Raw genomic sequence first — 21,472 nt, 5'->3', positions numbered from 1 at the left:
AAATAAAAAAAAGGAAAACCAAAGAGACAGACTCATAGGAAACCCATGGTCTACAGTTATACTGATGGTGGCCCATCCTCTCCAAAGGCAGGTGGAAGCATGCAGGGCCCCTCCCATGTCAATGAGGGATCTGGAAGGTCTGGGGTTCTCAAGAATCTTTCTGTTTTATTTGTTTGCCTTAGCTAGACTAAATCTACACTCCTAAAGCTCCTTTTTGTTTCTCTAGCTCAGATAGTTTAAACCTTTCAGAACGGGAAAGAAAAGGTTAGACAGTTAACAGCTCTGAAAGAGAGGGCTGTTTTGGTAAAGGAAAACCAGAGACAATCCGGTCATTCTGCAACTGTTCAGAGAAACAACAAATATGTTAAGGATATTAGTTTAAGATCAGCACGTACGGCAATCAAATTAGTGACTGTCAACCCTTAACAAAATGATACACTGTAATATAAAGTTTCACATAATACCCAAAACTTATAATGTTCAATACAAAAGGACAATCTATTCATTTTCATTCGTATATATACTGTAATCATGTCTTCATTAAAAACATACAGTATATGTAGTCCCATAGATTTAGTAAATAGTTGATATTTTCCTAGTATATAGCATCTTGAAAAATTTTTTTAAAAAAATACAATTAAATAGAAATGGGCACCTAGAAGATTAACTGGCCTTTCCAGAGTCATTTGGGGTTTAACTTACAGTATCTATGCTAAAAATAAAAATATCTTCAAAAACAGACCCTTCAGGAGATATGTAAGCCCCTAAAGAAATGTTTCCCCTCAGGGACTTCTCTTGTCCCCATTTTGGGGGTGGGAGGAGGAGGGAGTAGGGACTGATATAATCCCAAATCACAAACACTATTTTTTTGACTACAAAAAAGGAACTGTGATTTAATGACCCCAATGTGCATGCTTCCAAATGATCACAACGAAAACTATCATTTAAAATTAAACAAACAAAAAACCAAAAACACAACAAAATCACACACATCACAGGAAGGGCAGGTCGCAGGGATATCCTTGCAGCCCTTTTGGAAATTTTTATACGGCCCTGTATCAAAATAGCCTTTGGGCCCCCAGAACTTTCTAGATATGCCCCTGCTCAAGTATGGCAGGAAGATTCATCTCAAAAGAAGAAAAAGCTAATTTGCAAGTGACTCTGAGGAGCCCTGTATCATGTTGTTAGAGTTTTCAAGTACCACACACACAGCTATAGCGAGAAACAAAGCCAGGTACTCTCTTATCCACTGCGCTGTTACCTGACGCAGATTCCTGGTGACTTTCACATCATGCCAGGCATTATCATTAAACTTTCCATTCACAGGCTCCACTAGTGCTTCAAAGGCCCCTGATCCCAAATTAATGACCAGAGAGACAGCTCCATTTTTCAGGGCAAGATTGACATAATCAGCCGATTTCCCAGTGTGAAGCATCAGTCCATTCCTCTGAAGGGTTTTAAATGACAGAGTTATTTCATCACTGCTGCTTTGAATGGGGTTTTGAGACAAGTCGTAGCAGAAGTATTCAGATCCTTTGAACGTGGCAATATATTCTTCTTTTCCTAGAGGAAAACAGATGATACATACATAAGTAAACAAATATACTATGCAAATCAGCAGGTCTTAACAGAAACAATAGCTAATCACTCCCAAAATTAACCCTGCTTAATTAGATTTCAGGACATGAACTCTGTCTCAGTCAAACAGTACTGTAGGTGGCAGTATTTATTTTTTAATTTTATTATTATTATACTTTAAGTTTTAGGGTACATGTGCACAACGTGCAGGTTTGTTACATATGTATACATGTGCCATGTTGGTGTGCCGCACCCATTAACTCGATTTAGCATTAGGTATATCTCCTAATGCTGTCCCCCCTCCCCCCTCCTCCAACCCCACAACAGTCCCCGGAGTGTGATGTTCCCCTTCCTGTGTCCACGTGTTCTCGTCGTTCAACTCTCACCTATGAGTGAGAACATGCGGTGTTTGGTTTTTTGTCCTTGCGATAGTTTGCTGAGAATGATGGTTTCTAGCTTCATCACACGTATGTTTACTGTGGCACTATTCACAATAGCAAAGACTTGGAACCAACCCAAATGTCCAACAATGATAGACTGGATTAAGAAAATGTGGCACATATACACCATGGAATACTAGGTGGCAGTATATTTTTAATAAATTTCAACCATTGGGCCATCCACTGCAGTAGCTAAAGCTGACATTCTTGAAAATTCAATTAATTTTTCAGTATCACTGCAAGAGCTCTGATCAGAGAAAGTAGCTCTGTGATGTCTCCAGGGCATGAATCAGGTACCATAAATGCACACTGGATGGTTCCACTCTGCTGACAACAATGGATTCCAAGATGTTTTCAAGATTCTCTCCATCCAACTGAGGCATTATTTTAATTTTCAGTGAGACATTTATGTTCAAAGATCTTTTTCAATGAACAGACAAACAGTTTTATCATTGAGAGACCATAGCAAATTATCTGGTAAGGAGAAAGGAAAGAGAAAAAGATAGAATCTGGTCTGGGAGTAAACAGACCTCCTACAGAGCATGTGCATTTTTTCTCTCTGGATGGAGGGAGTAGCGACAGAAAGTCTAATGGAGTCAGCTGGATTACTGATCCATTCCCAGGTCTCATCAAGCAGATGGTAGGGCTGGCTGTTATGACATTGGTAAGAATTCTAGCACATCGTCATGGGGATAGCATGTAAATGAAGTCTCAACATTTTCTAGGTATTTTAGTCTTTACCAGATTTAGGAGTAACAAGGCGGATCTCACGAGATGCTAGACAGATCAAACAGAAAGGTGGATATTTGGAAAGAACAGTCTTCTTCCACTGATTAGGTGAGTTGAACCAAAGGAAGAATGTAAGCCACAAGACCCCTTGACTTTCTAGGCAATAACGATGCTGTGCCAAGAAAAATGAGACAGCATGGTTGGGAATCAGCTTCTGATAAACTATAAACATATAATTATAAAAGGTACTGGAGAAACTTAATCTGTCCCACTGGCAACATACTATTACTATTATGCCTGCAAGAGGGTTGATACATCAGCAGGTGTTGCACTCTCCCCTGTAATAGGTTTTTAATCTCAGGACTATTTTCATTTGATTGTCAAATAACTCGCGTCCTGGAATCAGAGCTCAAATCACTTTCAACGCATCAGTGCCAGATGATCTGCCTTCCTGGATGTAGAAAATGGCCATCAGTGGCTACAGATAGTCAAACCATAGCAACAAATATCACGGTGAGCACCTACAGGTATTCACCAGGAATTGAGCCCTAGAATATTAGTCATTGACTACTAGTAAATTATTAGCCAAGACTATCAGTCAGACCAAATAATTCTGAGTAAGTCATAGGAAAGACCTCCCAATCTGTAATAGTGAATTCCTCCCATTCAAACGCTCAAAATATTGGCTGAGCACCTCCCAAGTGTTAAGCTCAGTACCAGTTATTAGGGATCATGAAGTGAACACAATGGACTTAATTCCTGTCTCAGAAAGTTATAGTCCAGGTGTCTGCTCCCCTGGTCAGTCCAACATGGCAAGTGGTACAATACTGGGCACAAGCACAACTATATATTATTATTATACTGAGAGAAAAATGTGGGTCAAAATATGAGTTTGGATTGCAGGTTGGCCACTAGCTGTCACTAGAACAATTATTTGCTTTTCGAATTTTGCTTTCTGAAAATGGTTAGAGACACCAATCTTTCAGAATGAATGTGAAGATACAATGAGATCACGTCTGTGCAGACATCTGGTAAAGTTGATACGTTAGTGATAAATAGTCGATGCCTAATTAACGTGATAAATGTGATAAATGATCTAAACCAAACAACATAAATCATATGTTATTATGAAATCCAGAATTTTCTCTTTAAGATAAGAAACAGGACAAGGATTTCCCACTATCAACATTTATATTCAATGCTACACTTGACGTTGTAGCTAATGCAGGAAGACAAGAAAAATATATGAACATTGTAAAGATTATAAATGAAGAAAATCATGTCATATAAGCAAATATACTGCACAAATTGAAAGACTAAAATAATCTACAAAAATTATTTGGCTTAATAAGAGACTTTGGAAAGAATTTAGAGTTCTGTGTACTAGAGACAATATTTCAACATATGTAAATAGATTTATAGATTCAATAAAATCATAATAAAAATCTCAAAAAACTAAAAAAAAATGTAAAAAGCTGATTCTTCACAATCTATGAGAAAAAAAAAAAAAGAGTCCCAAATAGCCATGATATGCCAGAGAAAGAAGATGAAGTAAGTTGCCTGTGTAAAGATGGACATTTATTACAAAATTATAGTGCTGAAGAAAATGCATTAGGATAGGTAAAATGAGGAGAATAACAATAATCAAACTTAAAATACTCTTAAGCATATATGAAAACAATTTATACTGTCAAGCATTTCAGATAAGTGTGCAAAAGATAGATTAGTCAATAAAGGTTACTGGGACAATCAGTTATTCATAAGAAAAAGGTGAAATTGGATCTTTAAATCCTTTTGTTCACAAAAATAATTCTACATGGATGCCCGATTTAATTTAGAGAGGCAATCTGTGAAAACATGTCAGACAATAAATTTTGATATGGAAGAATGGAAGGATTTCTAAAATCAGCATAAAGGCACTAATAAATATTGATTCATTCATCTACATTAAAATTAAGAATACTGGGTCATCAATAATACCATAGAGTAAGAAGTTAAATAACAATTTTGGAGAAAATATTTTCATTTCCTATTAATCAACAAAGGATTATAATCCAGAATATGCCAAGCACCTCAGCGAATCAATACAAAAATAAAGGCAACCAATGAAGAACACAGACAACAGAAATGTAATTTCATAGAAAAATAGATATGCATTGCTCACGAATAATGAACACATGTTCATTCCTATTAGTATTCAGGAAATGGTAAAAATCAAACTACATTCAGATACCATTTCATAGCCATGAAATTGACATAAAACGAAAAGAAAAGAGAATAATTCCACATTTTGCCAAGGCCACCAAAAGTCATTCTTATATACTGCTGATGCTGATAAGATAAAAATTGACCAACTGTAATAAGTTTCTTTTGGCATTCTGCAATCCCATGGGAATTTCACATATTATAAAGAACTTGGGTCTCAGTCCTTAGAAAACAGTTAACCATGATCAATTAACTAAACATTTGCCTATTCCTTCAACTCATTTGTCACTGCTTATTGTTCTGCTCATTTGATGATAGGTAGTCAAGTGGGTTCTGGTTCATATACGTGCGCACGCGCGTGTGTGTGTGTGTGTGTGTGTGTGCATACTAATAATCATATATGAAAACAATTTATATTTATATTGTCTGGCATTGCAGATAAGTTAGCAAAAGATACAGAGGTCAGTAAAGGTTGCTGGGACTATTGGTTATCTATAAGAGAAAAGTGAAATTGGATCTTTACATCCTTTTGATTCCAAAAATCAATTCTACATGATGAAGGATTTAATTTAGAGAGGCAATCTATGAAAACTTTTGTCAGACACACACACACACACACGAGAGATCCACTTATCTGAATATGATATTTGCAAAATTTTACATTCCCACTGAATAAGTAGATCTCTGAGTCAGCAGGAGCCTTAAAGACAATCCTGTAGCCCAACCCATTAATTTACATTATTAAGAAAGCGAGGCTCATGGAGTTTATATGACCCTCAAATTCATAAAATGTGACAGTAACAGAAGTGGGACTAGGATTCAGACTACTAATCCAGATTCTGTCTAACATGCCATGACACCTGCGTGTCAGAAAGAAGTGACATACAGCATTGTGAAAGAAAGAAAAAAAGAGAAAAAAAAAAACAACTGTTTGTGAAGATATGTCTTAGTAAGAAAATTATAATTGTGTTTTAGTCTACTCAGTTTAAAAGGGCAGGGAAGCATGTAATATAAGAAAGTTTCCACTTAAATAACTAAATTATAAAGTTTTGGAGCTTGAGGAGGTTTGGTCCAGTAAGAAGGCTGTAGAATTTTATCCAAGATATCTTGTATCATTCCAAATCTGCATAACTCAGAATAAATCTCAACAAAGGTTTTGTTTGCCAGATAATGTGGCATACCCAAGGGGAAAAATAATAAACAGTTTGCAATTCGCTATGTCATAAACTTTGAAGTTATATGGGTGTTGATGTATTTTTAACACTATGATATTCCCCTTACTTAAAAATGAAAATATATCATTTCTTTTGTATTGTTTAATTCCAAATTTAAGTAATTCAAATTTACATTAAAGGCAACCACATAGTTTTGCAAAAAATTCAGTCTGTGGAATATGCAATTACCTTAAAATGCCATAAATGGGACATAAATCTAAGCAGGGAAAATATTTCTTCCTATGTTCTTTTTCATGAAAGAACATATGTACTACATGAAAATACAAAAATCACTTTGTTTTCCATAATATATTTATAAGAATGTTATGTTTCATCTAATCATTTGCTACCTTATAATCTTTGTAAGTAAGCTTTGTGCTATTCTATAAACAAATACTAAGCAGCAGAGTGTTTACATGTGTTTCTGCTGAACACTCAAAGAACAAGTCTATGTCCATTTTTAAATACAAGTCCCAAATAACTTTTGCATTTCTAATATGTGCTAAAACAACAAAAATGAAAAACAAATTAGACCCAAAGCCATGTAAATGTCAATAAATACTTATATCTAGGATACATAGAGACCTCATACAAATCAATAACAACAACAACAAAAAACAAAAACACAACACAAGACAATGGGAAAAAAAGGACAAAGTAGTTGAACAGACATTAAAGTATAAAAGGCTATCTTCAAAGACATGCAAACTAAACCACAATGAAATAACAGCACACTCCACAGAATGAATAAAATGAAAAATACAAAAAAAATCCAGCGTCAGTGAGGATGTGGGGCAATTAGAACGCTCATACATACTGGTAGGAACTATTTTGCGAAATTGCTTGGCATTCTCTTTTAAAGGTGAACTTGTGCCTACGCTATGATCCACCAATTCCACTCATAAGCATATATCCAACAAAAAATACACATATAATCAGAATCGCATACTATAGTGTTACTCTGCATAAATAATCTAAAACTTAACACTACTGAAATAACAACAAATAATAGAATGGATAAATTTCAGTATAGTCACACAATAGAATATTAAATAACAATGTGAATCTATGAGCTGCAACTGCAACAGAAATACAGATACATCTCACAGTAATAATGTTTAGCTAAAAAAAAAAATGCCTGACACAAAAGAGAACATAGTTCTGACTCCATTTATATAAAAAATTTAAAACCAAGCATAACTAGCCTCTGTTGTTGTAAATCAAGACAGTGTCTACCCTTGGTAAAGATGGAGAGGGGATAGTAGTGAGGAGAACTCTTTAGGTACAATTAATGTTGTTCTTGATTTAAGTGTTGCTTATGGGTGTGCTAAGTGTGCGAAAAATTAATTTACCTATACATTTATGCTACATTTATCAGCATAAATACTATATTTCAATAAAATGTTTGAATAATCTGGATGGTTAAGCATAAAATGAATTCATCTGATGAAGTATTTTCTTCCTGATTAATAGGATGATATGAGAAGACACTATTCCTATTAATGCTACTATTAATAGTAAAAGCTAAAATAAAGCCAATAGTAATAATTTCAATTGTCACTTTTTAAAACTTTTCAATGAATATTAATATCCTTTAATTGCCATTTGCTCTTAAGAGTAATCTCCTAAGATTTTAAAAAATATATATATGCTGCATGGTAGTAATTGTTTGAAGATCCGTATCGTAAATGTGTTGATTAATGGATTGATATCAAGATGAAAAGAGCCTCTATTTCTAACCATAGAAATGTTATGATAAAATTGGGAAAAAGTAAAATTTAAAAACTTGAAGCATCTTTCCAATAGTCTACAACAACTGGTTTTATGTTGCCATACAGTTGGAGGAAAATATTTAAGAGGCTGCCATGGGATTTCAGTCCTATTCCATATCCAACCCACTATAACTTAGAAGAAAATTCACAGTTCTTACTCATCTAATTTTCTGAGAGTAAGTTCAACTTTAAGTGTTTTTTTTTATATATAAAAACAAACTTCTTATCATAGAAAAAAAAAGTTAACCATTACTGAACCACTTCATTGGATGTTGTAGAAGGTGTTCAATCCTTAGATGGTAGACTGAACAAATGGATTGGTTTCAACACCAAGAATCACTGATTTTTACTTTATGGGAAAAAAATGTTAAACAAAGATAGGTTAAATGACTTCCTAAGTTCACACAAAAATCGATTCTCAGGATAATGCTCCTTTGCATTACCTGTGCATAGAATATAATTCATTAATTTGACCCGATGCCTCTATATCTTCTAAATTCACTGAACTTCTTCACCAAATAAATAATCTGCAAGGAAATTACCCTACATCCTAAAGACAAGGATGCTTGTGGGCAGAACGAAGTCCCACCATCCCCAATTACATGAAGAATGTCAGGCCATTTTTGTATGCCAAAAAACTAGCCAATATTATTATTCTTGATTATATTGCTTTTCATATACATAATCCCAAATCACACAGGTTGGAAGGTTTTACTATAGTTATATGATTCTAAGATTATGTTCAACAGAAACCAGACACTAAAATCAATATATGAAAAAAACAAATGAATGAAAAAAGATATTTGGGTGAGAGCCCTGCTTCATGTATTTTTCTATTCTAGAAGTCAACTATATAAAAATACTGTGCCAAAAACATCCTTGACCAAGCAGATGTACACATTAGAAGTTTGCATTATTAAAACAAATAAGCCAGGCTGTCTCTGCTATAAGATAAAACAACTTTAGAAAAGCAGAAAAGGAAAGTCTGCTTATTGAAATTCATATCAAATTAAATCCCCAGTCCTTAAGAAATTTAGTATTGTCTTACTTGCCACGAACTATGTAACTGAGAAATTAAAACAATAAATTGATTATTACAAGGAAAAATCACATTACTTTCAAGGGAGAGTAGTTCACTCATTAGATTTTCTACGTAATATATGTTGTAAAATATTCTAAAATTACCAACTGTTATTCAACATATGTAAATTCTGAGTCTAACTTCTCTTGTTCTGCAGCGAGTAATCAAGATTTATAAAATATTCACTCTTCAAGATTTATCTCACTTAGGTAAACCTCGAGACCAATCCAGAAATAAATTGCCAAGCTTCCATCAAATAATTCAAAAGAAGACCCAGGACTCTTGATGGTATACTTGAGGTCACTAAATATGAAAGGTAAGTTAGACTTAGACATTATTTAGTCCAGTGCCTTCATTTATTAGATGAACAGTGTCAGGGCCCAACAGACAAAACTATGGTCACATAACTAACTGAGGAAAAGTCAGAATATAATCCTTGCCCTCTTGATATCAGTCTCAGATTCTTCCTAATTTCTAGATATTGCCATAAAATGAGCTTCTAATTCATTACCAAAAACTAAATGCAGCTTAAATTTGAGCATATTTCTGCAAAAGAAAATAGGACATGTTCCAAAACTCTAGTACGATAATTTTCCAAACTTATTGTGCAATTGATTTGCATTTGTTAAAATAACCCAAGGTGCTGGGAACCAAACAGGCCATTCTGTGTTTGGCTGGACTGACTAGTCAGTTCTATATATAAAATGAGACACACAGGGAAAGGAATGAACAAATGATCCTGGAATTCACTAGGTGTGCAACATTTCAATTTCTGGGCCTGATTCAGATTCAAGTACCCACAATATAATCTAAAAGAACTAGATGCTGTATTTTTTAACCTGAAGAAAATCATTAACACAATCAAAATTAAAAGTAGCTTCATGAACAGGTACTTTATAAAGATTCTCTGCAAGAAATTTGAAAATTTCTAGGTGCCAATTAATGATTACTTAATAAATAAGTAAATTATAATAATGCAATTATATTCAAGGAGATGTATAGGTATTTTGTATTTATAAACAGTTGTCAGTTATGAAATGGATATGAAGTAAATAAATTTAACTATGAAATCACCTTATTACCAACTTGGTCAAGGCAATATATTCTGAGCAATTTATCTATTTAACCAAACCCCAAAGAACAGCCAATTGCTTCTTTCTCCCTAGAATCAGACTGGGGTGGTCTGTAACTCTAAAAATCTATAATTTAATTTATGCAAATATTGTGGCCATCTTCTAAACTGTTCTAAATTACAGAATGTATTTTTTTAAATATATACAGATGATAGCATCTTAGAAGGCAACAGCAGAGGAAAGGAGAATTTTCATAGGGAAGAGGAAAGAGTCGGTGAAAGTGAAATTGCTTTAACAAAATAATGATCTCGATAACCCCTACTTGAACTGTGGTTTGAAGGACAGTATCATCAGCATCACGTGGAGTTTGTGAGAAACTTAGAATTTCAAGGCCCTCTCGACCCCAATTACTGGTGCAAACTCTGTATTGTAACCCAATCCCCAAGGTGATTCTAGTATACATTAAAGTGTGAAAGTCTTGTTATTATGAACAGATTCTTACAGTACTGCAACTTAGAATATCTTTTAAGAATTATAAAGACAATTATGTGACTCTCGTATCTGAAATAAGTATTAAAGGCAAAATATATATTGATATCATGGCACTGTTCTTAAGGAATTAACATCCAGATGAATTATTTTGCATCTTTTCATTGGAAATAAAAAGCCTGGGGTGGGGTGGGGTGGGGTGGGGGGGCGACAGAATCAGAGAGCTCTGATCAGTGTGTAAATGTATCAAATATCTATTTAATATGTACCCCAGCAGAGAGTCCAGGCTTTAAATCACTGGAAGCAATCTCTGAATTTTTATTCTCAACACATTTCACCTTTAGGCAATACTACAATAAAATTCTCTGTGGGTTTGTAAACTTAGTGCCACTCTTCGGGATAAATGTAAAGGGTGTATAACTCCTGGTATATTCTAACAAGTCATCATTATTAGTGAGTATACTTAACAAGGTTCATGCAACTGCATTTACAGTTCTCCCTAGAAATGTCTTTGTTCATACACTGCTGCAATTGAAAACTATCATTCATTCTGGATGTAAACTGATTCAATGAAAACAAATGGGCCTGGGCTGTCACATTTCCACTTACTATAGTCAAGTGAACTTCGAACATTTTAAAGTTAGTAACACTTAGAAATGCAAGAAATATATACTACTAACTCAAAATCTCCTATGTTTTAAAAAAGAATGGCAGTTTTTTAAAAGAAAGAAAAAAACCAAAATTATCTTGATATCCCCAGCACATTAAGTAGAGGAAAGGGTAATAAACATGTGATAAGTGTAATGAGGAATCATGCTGGATGGGAAGAAATGTACTTTTGTAACTCCATCCATTCCTGTGCCTCATAGAAGGCTTGACCAAGGGTTTTTGGTTTATTGTTTTTTTCAGATGGAATGCTACTTTGTTATTAAAACAATGCAAAGAAGTAGGTCAGTATATACTAAAATCAGTATAAAATAGGAACACTTGAATTGTTGAATACCATTCTTCACACTAGGAGCACAAGAGAAGGAACACTGAAAATCTATGGCATATCTTTGATTTCAACACAGAAAGAGCATTGAATCCAAAGGTAACACATGCAAACCCCCTACTCTAGATATTAGAAACACAACAGTAAATAAGGCTCTCAGGGTCTCCACTCTCATCAAACCAGTGATGGAGAGATAACCATAAGTGAGTCAAGTATAAGTGAGTTATATGTGAAACTGAGCAAGCCAAAGAGCGCAATGAGGGCGTGCAATAACTAGAGCAAGGAAGTTGATTTAGATGATTGGGAAAGCTTTAGGAGACAATGACAATTAAATTGAGATCTTAATGCTGAGGAACCACTTGTGGGAAGATCTGGACCAAGAACAGAAAGAATAGAAAAAAATCCAGTGAGCATTGAGCACAGTGACACTGGGGCAATGTGGGAATACAATGAAATCAGAGCTGTGGGATGGGGCTATGTCATGTAAGTCCTTCTAAATTTTGGTCAAACTCTTTGATTTTATACCATGCATAATGGGAAGCTACTAGAGTTTCATAGTTAGGGGAATGACATGGTTTGATTTACATCTCAAAAATATAACTGTCTGTTGTGTGGAAAATAAACTCTGGGTAGGCATGGAAGTGACAGCAGTGAGTCCAGCATTTATGAAGTTATAGAACATAGGAGTATGGGCTATGAAATTATACACACCTGGGTTCAAATTCCACTCACATGAGCACTTGGGTAAATTATCACCTTAAAGTCTTAGTTTTCTTGTCAGTAAATGAAGACAATAATACTAGGATCTATTTTATAGGGTAGTTGTAAGGATTAAACAATATATGCATAATAAGCTTTTTAAAGACTGTCAATCCATGGGATATATTTGTGGAATATAAACAGAATATTTATGTATATATGCTATATTTCTTCATCTACTGCTTTTAACCATTAAGTTACTTCTTTTCCCCATCTCTTAATATCTTAGGCAGAATCACTGAATTTGTGGTCACTTTTGGTTTTTAAAAGTTTGGGCTAATTTATAAGTTAATCATGTCATCATTTTTAGTTAAAGTGGAGGAGGAAGATGTAGTATGTCTCTAGGTACCTTACCATCACCCCCCAACAAGACCTGGCCCTTCCAGTTTATTGGGATGGAACTGATGAGGAGAAGAGAAAAGAGCAGTGGTTATTCATATGGTCCTCTTTCTGTGGGCTGTAGCTGCTTCTCTGGTTCACCCTTACTGACCTCTGCTGCCCTTCATGCAGTAGACTCACGAGTGCCCCACGTGACTTCCCAACAGCAGTCAACAACATGAGAGAAATTCATCTGTCTCATCCCCCAGCTCTACTCTTCACACAACACCCCATAGCATCTGGCTGCTCTAATCCCCTGGCCCAGCTAGTGGCCTTCTTGTAATATTGGCTAGGTGGCTCAAGCCAAAGATTCAAAGGGATATCTCCTTTACTGATGCCTGTGGGAATTCTGGCTGCACCAAATGTTGATGGTACAGATTAAATTCTTCTTTGTTTTTTTTGACGGAGTCTTGCTCTGTCACCCAGGCTGGAGTGCAGTGGCGCGATCTCAGCTCACTGCAACCTCCACCTCCCGGGTTCACGCCATTCTCCTGCCTCAGCCTCCCAAGTAGCTGGGATTACAGGTGCCCGCCACCATGCCTAGTTGGTTTTTTTTTTGTATTTTTCATAGAGACGGAGTTTCACCGTGTTAGCCAGGATGGTCTCGATCTCCTGACCTCCTGACCTGGTGATCTGTCCGCCTCGGCCTCCCAATGTGCTGGGATTACAGGCGTGAGCCACCGCGCCGAGCCAGATTAAATTATTCTTGTCCCCTCTTTCTACCCTGCCGGTCCTCTTCTTCCCTCCTCAGAAAGACATAGGGCAGGCCAGCAAGTTTGATGCATACAAAGTCATGCATTGGGAATGCAGAACACCAGCTTTCATTTCTTTCCCGGCATACACAGGCTCTACATGTGATTCTATAGTTTTTTCCCTCAATTACTTTCGGTAAAAAAAGCAAACCTCTTCACTAACAATATGTTTTACAGAGCCTATGCCTTAAAGACTCTGTGCTTACCTATCCCTCACTGCTTAGGTAGATAAGGGAGGTGGGAAGTGGGGAGTTAGAAGTAGTTAAAGGGTCAGTCTTTCTGTCCTCTAGTAAATGCTGAGGAACGTAACTGGTCTGTTTAGGGAGGTTCCATTTACAATGAAGGCTACTTAAATTATTTTCTTTCAGAAGGTTCTAATCAACAATTCTATGAGAAAAATTTCCATTCAACATATGGTGGACAATCAATTAATGGTAGATATTATGATCATTATTATTAAAGTAACCACTACATTTAAAATCACTACTCAGCAGTTTTAAAAAATCAGGTTTTTACAAAATGTTTTATTACCCAGAATATCATGATGACCAACACCCTCATTCTAGGAGCACTTGGTTAATTAAGGTTCATGACATAAGAACGAGATTGAAGTATTGTAAATAGAAAAAATAAAATACATGTTTCTATTGATGGTTTATTCTCTTAAACAAGTTTGTGCCTGAGTGACTTACAAAATAATTTTATAAAATATTTGCTATTTATTTATTTATTTTTTATTTGCTCAGGGAAACGCATCAGGCTAAGAATTATGAGAGTGAAACACTGGTTTCTTCTAGGACCCTTTTCAGCTCTGCCCTTAACCACCCTACTTAGCCTCACTGGGCCTCATTTTCCCTCCTGGCAAAGTGACATAGTCAGACTAAGTGATCTCCAATGTTTCTTTCCATTCTAAAACTATGGTTCTATAACATTCTTGATTTATTGAGTGACTGTTTCACTGATTCATTCAATAAACATTTGTTGAAGCCCAATTCTGTGCCAAACTCAATTGCTCTCCTGCTGTCAAAATCAGGCAACATGCTAGAGTTAAAATGTCTTTAAAGATTTCTGATGGCTGCTGCTTTTAAAAGGAACTTCCCACAGCAACCCCTACCTCTTTGTGCTTCTAGAGCTAGCTCTCCTATTATTCTGTGAGGACTTACAAATTCAGAAAGACAAAAGAATATGGAAAGTCCTCATATTCACAACCTACTAGATGTAAATTTCCTACTTCTAATCACCTTTCTTCCACAACCCAGAAAACAACACCTTCAATGGATTTGCTAGTGTTACAGATTGTGTTTGATTATTTGTCCCCAAATTTAAAGTACTCCTTCATATAATTGCAAATATATGCATAGAAAATAAAATATTTTAAAAGGAAGCTAATATTATATACTATAGTCTTAATTTGAGATTATACATATTTATCCAATAAAAGTACAGAAGGATCAATCAATACTGACTAGTGTTTCCCTATGCGCTCCATGGATAGAGCCCATAATTTGAAATTAGGAGCCCTAGGTTCAGTTCCTCACTTTATGGTTGGTGCTATATGTCCAAAAGCAGTAAATGTAGCTGAGTCTGACTTTATTTACCTCAATATAATGAACATAGATATTCTGTTATGCTGCATTTTCAGACTTTTTAAAAATTAAAATCTTTAATATAAATTATGAAACTGTTCTTATTAATTATATACTGGGTCTTCCATAACTTCCCATTACCCCATCTATCATAGCTGTATTGAAAACATCATTAATCAACATTCTCTAGCTCAGTATTTTTCATCCCAAATTCCCTATCTGGTTTGAGTACTGTTTTCTCAATTATCTGAAGGGTAGTGTAAAACCAGCATCATTCTAGATGCATAAGAGAGAAGTTATTTCATTAAATAAGACAGATTCCTTAGGGTTTTATTCCCGTCCCAAGTTCAATAGAGTTACAGATTAAGTGCAAACACACAGAATTCACGAGAAAGACTTGAGGTAACTCACAGAATAGAAGGAATTGCTAAACCACCAATTCTTGGAGAGGAAGATACTCTGGGTAAACCCAAACTCTTGAACTCACAGTTCCTGGTCTCCTCTAGGTTTGTACCACTCATATAATTGAGCTCCAGTGAACTTGAGGTAATTCTTTTCAGGTTCTGAATTCCCCAAATCAGAAGACTTGGATAGTTCTACTTGCGTCAGAAGTCAATTCCCAGATCAGTCTTTGTGGTTGGAATACGGAAGAGGGGACAAGATTATAAAGCAGGGACATGCCAGAGAATGGCTGTGAGGGGACAGCCTAATCATTCATTAACACCTGTCGTGGTCTACAAGTTAGGATTTAGATCTAGTAGTTAAAAAAAATCTTTCCTAGGATGATGAAATTATTAACATCTCTTTTTTAGTTTTACCTTTGACATAAATTTAGGTCTTAGAATCCAAGGTAAATAATGAATTTCAGCTGAATTGTGACAAGCTTTATTTAAATTGTGCATCTTTATCAGAGATCTAAGCTAAACACAGAATTATAAACTTTATAGTTGGAAGAGGGAGATCCATAACATTTACGAGATTTTCTCTGGTGCACAGGCAAAGTTGGGATGAAAAGCTGGGTCTCTAGATCAGTTGACTCAAAACAGAGATGATCATCAGAATCACCTGGAAAACTTTCTACAAGAGTATATTTCCAGGAACCCTACCCACTTCCGCTTCAACAATATTGGGGTGGATCACTTGTTAACATATTATTATTTTTTTAGTTTCTAGTTAGTTCCAATGACTAGTTTGTCTTACAATTCAATGTTTTGCAGTTTTTGCTTTTTATTTTTGTTAAAGTAATGGGCCTTCTCTCACCTTATTCTCCAAGGAAAGAATTCACATCCCAACAAATAGCACAAAATACAAAATAAAATAGACATAAGAGAAGCAATCAAAAAGCAGAGCACATTCTCACTATTTAGTTTGGAAGCAATTTCATTGGTTAGAGAACATTCTGGCCAAACTGAATAATACCACTTCTTGAATATGTAGTTATAATTCACAATACATCCATTCACTTCTAAGAGTGAGCGTTCTCTGGTCTCATGGATAGGACACATTCCACATTCACAGGCTGCAATTGCTTTTTTTGTTGTTGTTTTCTTTTCTACTTGTGGGTAAACCAAATACCATATTAAAACAAATTATTTCTCCTCTTAAAGATCATTTTCCTTGACAGTATATGGCAAGAATATTTGATATATTTTACACCCCATGCTTGAAATAAGTTGTCTCCTCCTCCATTAACCATATAATATGCCTTCCCTACCAACAATTCAGAAAACTACACAAGTTAAAGAGGTCTTCTATTCAAGGGCTTTCAAAAATTTCTTCCCAGTTACCCAGGACACATATACAATACCTAAGCTTTCTACCCTCAATACACTCTTCTACTTTTGATAGGAATAGAAATTCTTCAAAATTGATTTCATAATCCACCAATGGTTCACCATCCAAACTTTGGAAAACACAAATGTTATTCAACCTTTCCATTTTATACATTAAAAAAACGAAGGTCCAGAGAAGTTAATAGACTTGGCAAAGACCACTCAGCTTATGAATGCGCTGGACTAGAATTTGGCTTTATGACTCTATATCCTGTGTTCTTTCTATCACACTTCTATGCATTTATTATTTTTTTTTTCCTTTTTTTTTTTTTTTTTGAGACAGATTCTTGCTCTGTCACCCAGGCTGGAGTGCAGTGGCATGATCTCAGCTCACTGCAATCTACGCCTCCTGGGTTCAAGCAATTCTCCCGCCTCAGGCTCCCAAGTAGCTGGGATTACAGACTCCCATCATTACACTCAGCTAATTTTTGTATTTTTAGTAGAGACAGGGTCTTACCATGTTGGCCAGGCTGGTCTCAAATGCCTGACCTCAAGTGATCTGCCTGCCTCAGCCTCCCAAAGTGCTAAGATATAGGTGTGAGCCACCATGCCCAGATACTTTTCTGCATTTTTAATGCTATTTTGGATAGATTTAAATGGACATCTTCACAGTTTCAGGATGGAAATATTCATTCTTTAAAATACATGACAGTCTATTTTTTCATCATGACATTCCATCCTAATTTGACCCCTATCCTAGATACCTAATTTTATAACTCCTTGAGAAAATATACAAAATTATACCTTCATAACTTTCATATCATCAAACAATATTACTATTATTTTTCTCAGTTACAATATCAAAGTGAAGTAATCATCCCAACTACCTCACCATATTTGCACTAATTATGTTACCCTCTCAACATCAAATTTTATTTTTTGCAGTTTCTTTTTATATGTATTATTATAAAATTCTTTGAATCAAATGTTCAAATATTCCTACTTAAAAACAGATAACGGATTTTATTTTGATAGTATTCCCACAATAGGAATAGACTTTATATCATTTTGTAATAAAAATTACATTAAATACACATCACAATCTTGACGAGAAGTTCATTATTAGCAAATGCTAACAATTACCAGGCATGTCAGGCTAAGGTGATGTGACAAAATGTCTAGTATTCATAAAAGTTGTCAAATTAACATCAAAACAATATCAACTAAAGAGCATTAAAAAATAGTAATGCCTTGGCCCCAGACCCCACCTCAATGTTCTCTTTTAATTATCACCATATGACTTGGGCACTGGGAGTTTCAGAAGCTTCTCAGGTGATTCTAATATGTGGAAATGGTAAAAACCCGGAGTTTAGAGAGATATGACCTAGGCATTCAATGTGTAATATCTGTGGCTCTATAACTGTATAAACTTTGTGTAATAATATCACCAAACCTTACGGTTCTTTAAACTAAAATTATACTTTAGATATGATCTATGTATAATATTGCCTTAAATTTGCATATTGCTTACGTAACTTACCAGGAAACTGGCATATTTTCTCTTATAAAGAGAAACACTTAAATGCATTTCTTCCTTCCCTTTCCCAATGAATATATGCTTAGATGTTACATTATCAGACTGACCTTTGTAAGCATCTGATTTTAACTCTCCAGTTTTCTTTGTAAGGGCCAATATTTATGTACAACCACACAAATGAATATGCAATCCCACAAGAATAAATAACTATGCTGATATTACATACTGCCTTTGCAAAGGAAATATCATCTGAGAGTAATATAGGATTGTATCTTGCAACTGACTTAGACAATCACATTTGCCCAGATACAGAGAAATCCCTAATTAGCTAAATTCAGTTGTTTTCAATTTTTTCTAAATTTATCATTGTAGCCTATCTCTAAAACTCACTGTACAAATATATATGCTTTAAGTATTTCTGGTGAAACCTTATGTAACCATTCAAAGAAGGCAACTGTCGATATTATATTCCAAAGAGGAGGTCATGGAAGAAAGTCTTGGGATAAAATAAGTAGATAAAGAAATAAAGAAATAAAGACAAATAACAAGAGCTAGTCCTGAAACAGTTTATGAGAAGAGTAGACACCCCATCCATCAGTAGCTTTTCCTGGATAGGCTCATCTTTCTTTAACAAGTTGACATATCTGCAAACTGCAGGCTGTAATTTTAAGTGTCTAAGCTGCTTTACCTTCTTCTAATAGAAAAGGTACAAAAAATGGTTTTTGCTTCCTTTACTGCTGTGCCTGAATAAACAATTGGCTCAAGGTTTTAACCAAGCCAAATGTTGACTAAAAGCCTCCTCATAAAAGGCTTTAATATATTTTTGCTTGTATTTTCTTTACAGGTATTTCAATTTGATGACAAATAATTTCTTCCCCATTTCCCTCATTTGCTGCTGCATGTTGGACTAATTAAAAAGCAGGCTATTTGGAAGCTGGAATGAGAGAAAATGGAAGAGTGGGCAGGTGGGTCAAGATTGAATGTCCCTGGCTCTGGCAATACATAGGATTCTCTTCAGCGAAACATTCTCCATTTAGCTCAGATTCAAGGATGGCATAGAAGAAGCCCTTCAGCCTTTCCTACTTCAGGTCAGATTTCTTTTTATATTTGACATACAACCCAGAGACATCAGAATTCTATACAAAATGGAAAGTTTTATTCTTCCCAGCAATTCCACTGCATTCTGTGGCCTCTTGGTGCTGTGGGCAGCCTCAGCAGATTTGAGGCATCTCTTAGGGCAAAGCGGTTTTGAGGTATTCTTGGCAACTGGGAAGAATAATTTAACTTCTCTTGGAATAAGATCACATTCAGCAGAAAAGATCTACTGTGCTCAAGGTCATAAATCTTGGCTCTGTGAATATTCAGTTATTCAGCAGAATAGCCACTCCAAGCCTTCAAAGCACTTTTGGATGCTGCTGCAGGTGTTTCCTGTAGAGAACTCCCTGGCATCCACTGAGTTCTTGCATCTGCATTTACCCTTCTTGATGCTGTCCATTTTGCTCTCTGAAAAAACGTATTCTCTTACACTTATGCACATGTGTGAAGTCCCAGAGATTTCCCTGAATCAACATATGTATATAGATATATATTTGACAGAATAAAATCTAAAGGGAAAATATACATTTTTAATTTTGTATTTCACTTGAAAATTGTAAGGACCATTTTAAAATGTATTGCTTGCAAAATAAGTCATGGAAGCCCGGAAAAATTAAACCATTCGCTAATCAAAGAAACATATATTAAAGACCTACTATGCATTAGGCACCATGCTAATTGCTTTGAAGAACACAAAGCTGAATTAGACAGGGATCCAGTTTACAAGAGATTTACAATGCAAAGGGGGATACAAGACATAAAAGGCTATGGAACTTAAAAAGAAGAAAAAAAATTTCTAAAGTATTGAGATACATTTCATTACATGGCAAATCTTAGATAACATCTTGAAAGAGGACAGGTTTAAAATTTAGGAGATTGGAGGAAAAGATCCTCCAGAGTATGATATAAAAATGAGTGAAGGTTTTGAGGTGAGAAATAAAATTAATGAAATTTGACTTGATCTAAGGTGACATCATGAAGAATAATGGCAAATGAAGTTAATAAGTTTGTTTCAGGCCAGCTTGTAAAAGGCCTTGAAAAAAGAAAAAGGAATTCCTTATATTTTTTATTAGAACATCCATCTTAAAGTTAATGGTGAATTATTGATTGGCATGGATTTAGGGACAAGTGCATGTCATCTTTTTCTGTTATTAGTATTACTGTTTTGAACAATGCAATCTACCAAAATTGAAGGTAATAGTTTCAATGTAAAAATATGCAGAGTTAAGCATTTGGAAAGCACTATTCAGGTTTAGTATACAGGAGGAAATAGGGATGGGAATGGTCTATTACTAGACATTTTTATTCTTCCTCCTTATCAAATAGACCAATATGTGTGGAGGAAAAGCCTTCTTGTAAAAAGGGTTTGTTTTACACTACCTGTCAAAGAGGATATTGGTCCACTCAAGGATATAAAAGTAAGTTATATTCTATTTAACTGTGAGATATATTCCAATAAATTGCAGTAAACATAACCGTAAAATATTATAAAGAGGCTTCAGATTGTTTAAAAATACTATATTGAGCTTGTAATCCCAGCACTTTGGGAGGCCGAGGCGGGCGGATCACGAGGTCAGGAGATCGAGACCACGGTGAAACCCCGTCTCTACCAAAAATACAAAAAAAAAAATTAGCCGGGCGTGGCGGGCGCCTGTAGTCCCAGCTACTCGGAGAGGCTGAGGCAGGAGAATGGCGTGAACCCGGGAGGCGGAGGTTGCAGTGAGCCGAGATCGCGCCACTGCACTCCAGCCTGGGCGACAGAGCAAGACTCCGTCTCAAAAAAAAAAAAAAAAAAAAAAATACTATATTGAATATATGAGAAATAAAAGTTCAAGATAGTCTTTAAAGTATATCCTATGTAAATGCCAATTTTTCTTTACAGAATAAATTTAACCACAAATGCATATAGTGCTTAAATATATTTTTATCTTGATTTCGTTCCTTTTGTTGTGTTTAAGAGTCCAGACTCCAGAATCACAGGAGACAAACTGCCACTTCATCACTTATTAGCACTGTTT

The 21,472-nt window shown here is 35.3% G+C and overlaps 1 protein-coding gene and 1 long non-coding RNA gene across 22 annotated transcripts in view; one reads left to right on the top strand and one right to left on the bottom strand.

Annotated features, from left to right (window-relative positions):
* NRXN1 (neurexin 1) overlaps positions 1-21,472 on the bottom strand; it is a 1,136,507-nt gene that overhangs the window by 713,067 nt on the left and 401,968 nt on the right. For all 21 annotated transcript variants that reach the window (XM_058429202.1, XM_058429203.1, XM_058429190.1 and 18 more), the window contains one exon: positions 1,262-1,563. In XM_058429202.1, coding sequence (XP_058285185.1) covers positions 1,262-1,563 — 302 coding nt within the window. The remainder of the gene's footprint in view (positions 1-1,261; positions 1,564-21,472) is intronic.
* LOC131381410 (uncharacterized) lies at positions 1,570-20,072 on the top strand. The gene is made up of 4 exons (XR_009210158.1): positions 1,570-2,855; positions 9,229-9,335; positions 10,301-10,538; positions 19,204-20,072. It is a non-coding gene; the product is annotated as an uncharacterized LOC131381410 (long non-coding RNA).

Source organism: Hylobates moloch, unplaced genomic scaffold, assembly GCF_009828535.3.
Source record: "Hylobates moloch isolate HMO894 unplaced genomic scaffold, HMol_V3 SCAFFOLD_15, whole genome shotgun sequence".
NCBI lineage: Eukaryota > Metazoa > Chordata > Mammalia > Primates > Hylobatidae > Hylobates > Hylobates moloch.
The sequence above is the reverse complement of the archived record's forward strand: the minus strand, read 5'-3'. Positions and strand labels throughout refer to the sequence as shown.